We start from the raw sequence: 9034 nt of genomic DNA, 5'->3' as shown, positions 1-9034 counted from the left end.
TCACACATGTTGATGTACAATGACACGCCCACACATGCAAGGAAGACTTTCTAGTGTGCATGGCCTCTCTGTGTATACATCCATGATGTTTTTGAACGTCTCTTCCCCCCTCTGCCTTCCCTCCAAGTACTTAGAAAACTGTGTGGAGTAGTGAACAACCACTTACTGCTGTTTGCCAAGAGCCAATGCTCTTAATACTTCTCTCTGCATCATTCATCACTCATGGCTCACCTTCTGGACTCCACCCCATGGAAGTGAATAAAACCCGAGTCCAGAGCCCCATCACAGAATGTTCTGGACTCTTGGATGTGTCACATACTTCTCAAATATCATGAAATACTTGCTCCTGACTCTTATGGTATTTTTTATCCTGTTCCAGCTGTTTCCAGGTAAACAGAACCAAGGAAAAGGATGAGATAGGTTGGTGGAGTTGCTGGTGGGATGTTTGCTGTCCTTCCATCCATTGTGGGCATGGTTCTCTGGTGTGGCTAAAATCTGCTGGACTACTTGAGCTGAGCAGAATGCTTGGGAGTGTGTCTGACCAGCATCTCTGGAGCTGTGGGATTGGGCAGAGTGTCTTTTAAGAAATCCGTTTCATATCCAGCTCTTTCCCCTGCTACTTTGCTTCAATCAATGTTCCAATAATCCAGCCAGAGGGCTGTCTTACTTCAGCAATTTTCCCGGTTTCCCCTGACGGTGAGCCCTGAAGCCTTCCTTAGATGCCGGGTTCTATTATTACTTCCCATGAAGCTCCCGTTCTGTTCTGGGATGAAAGCGTCCACAGAGCAGTCATGTGGAAGAGAATGTAGACCACACTGCATCTTTTCAGCCACAGAAGTCTGATGTTTGGTTAATGATTTACAATACCATTTCATAAGGAAATGGTCAGGGTTTTGGAATTACTGTTTGTACAGGTTCAGATGGTTTTTAGAAAAGAGATGACACCCCTCTTCTCATATATGAAAGCCCATTCTCAGTGTGCACATAAATCCATATAAATACGTATGGAAATGGAGTTCCTTTTGGTAAACATGTAAGTCCATTGCTTTAAAAATATTTACCTTGGCAATACATACTCAACATTTTGGTTGGCACATGCATACCCGCCTTGATGCTTCTAGAAGTCGTATGTTATTCCCTCATACGGATAACTAGAAGTGTATACGTCTATTCCTTATTGTGGGTAAAATTAAGTATTTCCAGATCTTTCATAAAGCAAGCAAAAACTAGCAATGAGTTTTGCAAACTTGGTTGAAATTTTCTAAATAATTCTCTAGAGGTCAACTTGCTAGGTCAAGAGTAACTTTATGATTTAAGGGTTTTTTTTTTAACTTTATTTTATGTGCATTGGTGTGAGGGTGTCAGATCTTGTGGAACTGCATTTTCAAACAGTTGTGAGCTGCCATGTGGGTGCTGGGACTTGAACCCGGGTCCTCTGGAAGAGTAGTCAGTGCTCTTAACCGCTGAGCCATCTCTCCAGCCCCTGATTTAAGCTTTTATGAGTACTTTTTCAGAGTCCCCTTTGAGCCTACGTATCTGGAAGAAGTCATTCCCTTCCTAGTGTTTTAGGCGATCTGAGAAGGTATTCATCATGCATGTACAATTCTGGAAGTCTGTTATGCTTCCATTCAAAGTTAAATTTGGCTTTCGTTGGTATTCTGGTGATCCAGCCTGCTGCATCCTAAAGTGTAATAAACTATTATATTTTTAATCAGCTTTCAAAGCTCGACACAAATTTTATTTCTTTTTGCTTTGTTTTGTTTTTTCTCTTTTCCTCTCTCCCTCCCTCCCTTTCTTCCCCTTCCTCCTTCCCTCCCTCCTTTCTTTCTTTCTTTCTTTCTTTCTTTCTTTCTTTCTTTCTTTCTTTCTTTCTTTCTTTCTTTTCCTGAGACAGGGTTTCTCTATGTAGCCCAGGCTGGCCTCTCAGAGGTCCATCTGCCTCTGCCTCCTAAATACTGGGGGAAAAAGTATGTGGCTCCACCTGGCACAAGTTCTTGTATCTGCCAGACCTGCACTTAACATAATTATATAGATTTTTCTCTAGCTGCCCCCTTTCACCTATTTTCATCCTAACATTTAAATGACATTTTTAATTAAAATTATATGTGTTTCCTCTTAGATTACAAAAGGCAGTAAATTTGGAGGGAGGTAATTTTTTATTAGTTCCTCGAGGATTTTCATGGTCTATTTTGGATCGTATTCATTCCCCTCCCCCTAACTTCCCAGATCCCCTTTCCCTGCCCACCCAGCTCTGTGTCCTCCTTTTAAAAACAGCAAATGGGTGTAGCCCAGCAGGCTTATCCCAAGGTCCAAATGCCTCTGCTGTGGCCTCCTGAGTCTGGGATTAGAGGTGCTAGCCACCATACTTGCTGAGGTAGTCAGAGAAGCCACTGCTGCTTAAGTACGGCTTTCTAAGAGGTCAGTTTTCTAAACCCTATATATCCTTAGCCACAAGGGAAACAAAACAGTCCAGGATTTCACCTCATCTTAGAACAGGACAACAGATGACAGCCAGTGCCATAGGGATGTGAGGAGGAGACCATGTACACTGTTGGCGGGAAGATGAGTTCATGCTGCCAGTATGGAAATCAATATGAGGGGTCCTCAGAACACTAAAACCTGACCTAGTGCATGGCCCAGCTGCACCGCTTCTGGGTACATACCTGAAGGAGTCTAAAGCAGCATACCAGAGATATCCATACTTGGGTGTTTTAATGCAGCCACTCAGAGCAGCCAGGTTGCAGGATCAACCTGGATCTCTGTCAGAAGGTAAGTAAAGTGTAGCAGATAAACCCATGGAGTCTACGACCATTACAAGGGATCAAATTACATCGTTTTCCAGAAAATGACTGGAATCTTGTGAGGTCATACACAAAATAGACCAATATCACACGTTTTGTCTCATGTGTGGGTCTTAGAACTTTTTATAATTGCATAAACTGTTTCTATCTGTTAGAGGCTATGAAAGCCGAAGGGAGACCAAGGGAAGGAGGACACTCTGGGGAGAGCGAAGGAGGGAGGGAACTAAGGAGCGGAACGAGACAGCTAAACTCAGAGTCCATGATCACTGTGAAAGACGTCTCCTGTGAGAAGCCAGCACTGTGTGCGGTGGTCAGACATCGATGAGAAACCTCTGTGACTCTGGGAAAACTTTGTGGTTGAGGATACAACATTCGGGTGCTGCAAATGGACAGTGGCGCTGGATGTGTTTTCTGCTTCATTTATTTCGCTTTTCTTAATTAAAATGTGTTTCATTAAAAAGTCCATTTAGGTACACTTAACAATCAACAGCCAGGTTTTAAAAAGAAATATTTGATTTATTGATTTTATGTAGATGGTTGTTTTGCCTAAGTGTATATATGGAAGGCCAGAAGAGGGCGTCAGATCCCCTGGAACTAGATTTATAGAGTTAGTCATGAGTCACCACATGGGTGCTAGGAACTAGCACTTCTAACTGCTCAGCCATCTCTCCAGGGCAGCAACAGACAGATTTTTGACAGATGGGATGCGGATAACAGCTTCATGAGATCTGGGGGGGCACTTGGAGCCACCCAGGTGTTTCCTGTGAGGTTACCAACAAGCCTTTCACAGACCTGTTTCTATCTGTGGTGATGTTTCAACCTTGGGCTCTTTAAAAAGGGTGCCGTCTATTAAGAATTTACTGTTGGGAAGATTGTCTTTCACAGATGCCAAAGCATCTTTTTTATTTACAGCACACAGATTCTCCCAGCCCCCATCATCTGTGGAATCACCAGAAGTCCTAATTTGCAAGTCCATTTCTGATTGGCTGAATCCAAAGCTCTCTAGGGGTGCTCTCAGCAGTCTATGATTTAGCAAGCCTTAAAGTGGGGATCAATGCATGATTTTCTACAGCTGTATTTCTGGGGTACCCCATGCTGATTTAATTAGATTGCCATCTCATTTTCGAAGTCACTTTATCAAGCTATGGTTGATACAAGGGAGCAATATGTATTAATAAGTGCTAGCAGGTGAATTCTAAGGTGAGTATAAGATTATTACTGCAGTCTATATATGTCTTGATTACTTACCTATTGCTGAGAAGAGATGCCATGACCTAGGCAACTTATAGACAAAGGAGCTTATTGGGGGCTTGCAGTTTCAGAGGGTAGGTCCATGACCATCCCGGGGAGAGCATGGCACCAGGCAGACAGGCATAGGACTGGAGCTAAAGCTGGGAGGTCTCATGTTGAGACCACAACTATGAAGGAAGATGGCTAACTAGGAATGGCGTGGTCTTTTTAAACCCCAGTGACCCACTTCCTCCAAAAAGACCACACCTTCTAGTCCTTCCCAGTCAGTTCTACCAACTGGGAACCAAGCATTCAAACATACGAGCCTATGGGGACCATTTTCATTCAAACCACCACAACACCGTCAACCCACTCGTCCTCTCCAAAGCTTCCTTCTTCCTGAAGCAAAGGTTAGTAATATGCTTCTGACAACAATTGTAGAGCCTAGCCAGATGGTGATAGCACAAATCTTTAATCCTAGCACTCAGGAGGCAGGGGCCAGACTGGTCTACAAAGCTAGTTCCAGGGCCAAGACTACACAAAGAAACTCTGTCTTGAATTTAAAAAAAAAAAAATCATAGAGCATGTTGAAGTTAGAATTCTGTATCTGTGGAAATAACTCAGCTGGCACAGAGTGACAGTACCCTATTGTGCACATAATTTAAGGATCCCACAGTTTCTTACTGAGTAACCCCAGTTCCCACTAGCTAGAGAGCTCCTTTGGTATTTGTGGTGAGATCTTGGAGACTATGGCGTAACCCACCCTTTCTTTGTGATGCTTGCATGATCTTCTTTAATGAGTCCAGGGCTGTGGTGGCGATAGCTGAGGGAGTGACCCTGTGGATCTTCTGGATGAGACCCCATAGCTTCGGCTAACAGCCTCTCTCCGCTCTTGTCAGTCTGCAGGTGCCGCAAAGCTTGCTGGGTCATCAGAGGACACTGCAGGAAGTACTGCAGATCTGGGGAGCAGGTGAAGAAGCCATGCATCAATGGAGACTACCGCTGCACTTCAAGCAAGGTGGAGTCTTTGCCACAGCCCCCGCAAAGACGGTCAGGCAGAATTTCAAGGACTCCCCCAAAACCATGCCGGTCATGGCCTTTATGGACAATGGTGAAATAGGGTTAAGCTGAAAAGAATTTGGTCCTCTGCAGAGCAGGGGTTGCCAGCTCCAGTCTCTCCCATGGGCCCATTAAATGTGTGACCTCCTCTCTGCTGTCTTTCTTCTCTGCTCTCACGGGGCTGGTGGCAGACCCTGAGGTGCCAATGCACACAACAAACCGGTGCTGAACATTCCAAGAGTTAGATGGAAACAGAAAACTTCCGGCACTCTTTCTCAAACATAAATACCAAATTGTTTCACCCAAAACAAACCATTTCTTCTGGGTCTCCTTGTTTGTGCCCCATATCTGTGGCTCCATGTTCCCCATCCGAGTGTCTGCCTTTCAAGGGGTGATGGGGAAGTCACTAAGGACACTCTTGTGTTACCCTTGTTTTCTGGTTTGATGTGAGAAACTCCTTGGTGTTTGGTTGTTTTTACCCACAACTACCAGGACACAAAGAGTTCTTTACATAACATGGAAAATACCTATAATTAGTCCATCCCATGCATCACTAGATTGTCTTTCACCCTAGACTTCTGTCTTACATCCTGCCCGAGTGAAACGGGCCTGGGGAGTCCTTCTGCCCACTGGGCTGAAGAAAAAATGAGCTGGGAAATGTCTCCGTGACAGAACTCTTACCTGGCCTGTGTGAGACTTTCTATTCAGTTGTGTGTGTGTGTGTGTGTGTGCGCGCACATGCATGCGCATGTGTGTGTGTGCATGTGTGTGTGTGTGTGAGAGAGAGAGACAGAGAGACAGACAGACAGAGAACATGCTGGAAGATAATACAAAATGTCCTTCAGAGCCGGGCGGTGGTGGCGCACGCCTTTAATCCCAGCACTCGGGAGGCAGAGGCAGGCGGATCTCTGTGAGTTCGAGACCAGCCCGGTCTACATGAGTTAGTTCCAGGACAGGCTCCAAACCACAGAGAAACCCTGTCTCGAAAAAAACCAAAAAAAAAAAAAAAAAAAAAAAAAATGTCCTTCAGTTTCTTTAATAAATGATGCAGGAAAACTGGAGATAGATACAAGTAAATACAGACATGAGATACAGATGACATAGTTAGATGCCTAAGAATAAAATCTGATTGCCCCACCATCCCTCACAAAGACATTACAAAATGGCTGCAAGAAAGCATTTTGGTAGAAAGAAACACAGCCCCTAGTCTGAGCCACGATGCTTCAAACTTTACTCAAAATATCAGGAAACAGAAGCGGAAATAGAGAGAGGGGATTACATCAAACTAAGCGCCTCTGTACAGTCAAGGCAACAACCGGAAGCCTGAGGTGACAAGCTACAGACTGGGAGAAGGTGTTTGCATCTATGTACCAAATAAGAAGGGATTGATTCTCAGACTATAAAAGACTGAACTCTGTATAGAAATGAATGTGGGTTTTAAACTGGAAAGGGGTCTCAACAGACATTCCTCTAAAGAACACACACACTGGCCAACAGGCATACAAGAAAATGCCCCCAAATCAGCAGAGAAATGAGAGTTAAACCACTCTGAGCTGTCACTGGCACCTGCTGAAATGACTAATGTCAGAAATAAGACAAATATAAACTCAAAAGAAACCGGGGGCTGGCAAATCCTTCACACTGCAGCTGGGAATCTAAATTAGGATGGCCATTACAGAAAACAGCCAGATAGATGTTGGGGGAGGAGCAAAAAGCAAAACTAAGGCTAAAAATCAAACTACGGAGTGATCCAACAGCCCAGCTTCTAAGTATTTATCCAGGGATTTCAAGTCTGTGCACTCCACTAAGAGCCTGGCTTTTAGAAAACCGCTAACTTGACTTTCCCTCCCAAACTGGACCTGCAATAAAACAAGGTGGGCACTTCGGGTGGGAAAAGAGGATGCAGCTGGATATCAAGGATATCTCCCCAGAAGATGCCTGAAAAGGAACATCCCAGAGCAAGCAAAAAGTCAGGAGAGAGCAGCTATAGACTCGAGGGAGACAGTCAGGGCTTAAGGAGGGAGTGAACAACGCTGTGAAATCAGCCACTGCGCCACCCTCAAACTGCAAAAGAGGATACTGGAAAAACGCAACCATGAAGGATTTGAAAGTGACCATAGCCATATAGTGACGGGCTGATCATTCAGGCCACATTTTAGTGAGATGAGCGGAAGAGGAAGGGAGAGGGCTGGAGTTACCCTTTCAAAATCTGTGCACATAAAAGGGGGGTGGGGGTGGATGGTGCCATGGGCCGGCATGTAGTCCTCGCCACAGCTGTGCAGTGGCTGGGGGACTTACAGGGATGAACCGACTCAACAATTGTCAAGTTCGATCCCATCCGGTGCTAAAACTGTCTCCGTGGAAACATCATCGCCCCTGCTGACGAATTCTCTAAGTAGCTACTGAGGTGTGGCAGAACAGAAGCCAGTGACTTCAGGAGGGACATGTCCACCCAAACACCATGCCAGGCGCCTGAACGGATCCAGTGAAATGTAAACCAGAACGAAGGACAAAGCCTCAATTTATTCTGGGTTTCACGCTTGTGGGTCTTGATTCCAAAGCCCATGTGGTGGTTGTTGTTTAATTGGGGGCAGGGTGGTAACCAGTAGATTCATACTGGTGGGATGGCTCAATGGGTAAATGTGTTTGCTGGCCAGGCTAAGAATCTGAGTTTGATCCCTGGATCCCAAATAAAGATGGAAAGAGAGAAAGAGAGAATTGACTCCACAAAGTGGACTTGAACCATCACACGTGCACCAAGACACATGTGCCCACACACCCACCTTTCTCTCTGTCTCTGTCTCTGCTTCATACACACACGTGCATACACACAATAATTAATAATAATAATAAAGTAAATTAATAAATATTTTAAGCTATACAAAAAAAAAAAGAAATAGCAGACTGTAGAATTTGGCCCCATACATATTCTGCAAGTTATACTTAAAGAAATTAGCAGTCTCAGCTCTTCTCACACAGAAGTTGATCTTCAGAGGCCAGACTTTGTCACCCACACGGGTAAGCACGATGAACTCTGACCCCAGCATGATTGGAAAGGGTCTAAGAGAATAGCCATCAAATTTACAAGGCTGACTTTAGGTCCGGTTGTCATGAGGAAAGCTCCCAGACAAACTGACTGGTTTCTAGACCGCAAAGATTCCAAATTCTCCACTTCATGTGACTCCTCCCACCTGTTGCATGGCAAGGCCTCATCCTTCATCAAAGGTTTGGTTTTCCCATGATAAAACTGAGTTGGGGTGTTACGCTTACACTAAAGTTCTACAAACCACGGAATCAGGAGTCTCACACTTTGTGGAATGAGCTAGCCCCAAGTCCCACCAAGCTGCACAATTAAATCTGAAGTCTGGGGGCTGGAGAGATGGCCCAGCGGTTAGGAGCACTTACAGCTCTTCAGACAGACCACAGTTCCCAGAATAGCGTGGTCACCCTGCCTGTAATTCCAACTCCAGATCTGATGCCCTCTTCTGGATTCCTTGGGCACTTCACCCTTGTGTACAAACCCAAACACCCACAAATACAGGTAGTAAATAAAAATTAAAACAAAACTCTTTTTTTTTTTTTTTATTAAATCTGAGTCTGAGTTTTTACAAGGGTGGTCTTCATGATCCTCTGACTACTCCTTCTGGAAGATCCAAGGGCTGAGTGTGCCAGGGTTTTCTGGGGGCTACACTGAATTAAAAAACCATCTTACTCCATAATCTCTGTGATCATTTTTTCTACCACCACCACTGAGGTGGTCAGATTCGGTTTGTACTTGAGGTGTTTGCTTCTGTAATTCAATCTCGAGCCACCAAGGTCACAGTTGAATTAATTATAATGTCAGTGAACTACCTTACCACTCTTCCATTGGCAGGAAGTTCAACACCGTCTTCAAAACCAAGAGCAACACGAACCCAGCCTCCACCTCCACAGCCCTGTGGTAA

The 9034-nt window shown here is 44.7% G+C and overlaps 1 protein-coding gene across 1 annotated transcript; it reads left to right on the top strand.

Moving 5' to 3' along the window:
- The first annotated feature begins 331 nt into the window (after window positions 1–331).
- LOC130881516 (defensin beta 118-like) lies at window positions 332–9034 on the top strand. Its single transcript, XM_057781129.1, has 3 exons — window positions 332–389; window positions 4931–5081; window positions 8965–9034. The coding sequence occupies exons 1-3, from the start codon at window positions 332–334 to the stop codon at window positions 9032–9034; spliced, it is 279 nt and encodes a 92-aa protein (XP_057637112.1).

The sequence above is a fragment of the Chionomys nivalis genome, chromosome 9 (assembly GCF_950005125.1).
Source record: "Chionomys nivalis chromosome 9, mChiNiv1.1, whole genome shotgun sequence".
Classification (NCBI taxonomy): Eukaryota; Metazoa; Chordata; class Mammalia; order Rodentia; family Cricetidae; genus Chionomys; species Chionomys nivalis.
The sequence above is the reverse complement of the archived record's forward strand: the minus strand, read 5'-3'. Positions and strand labels throughout refer to the sequence as shown.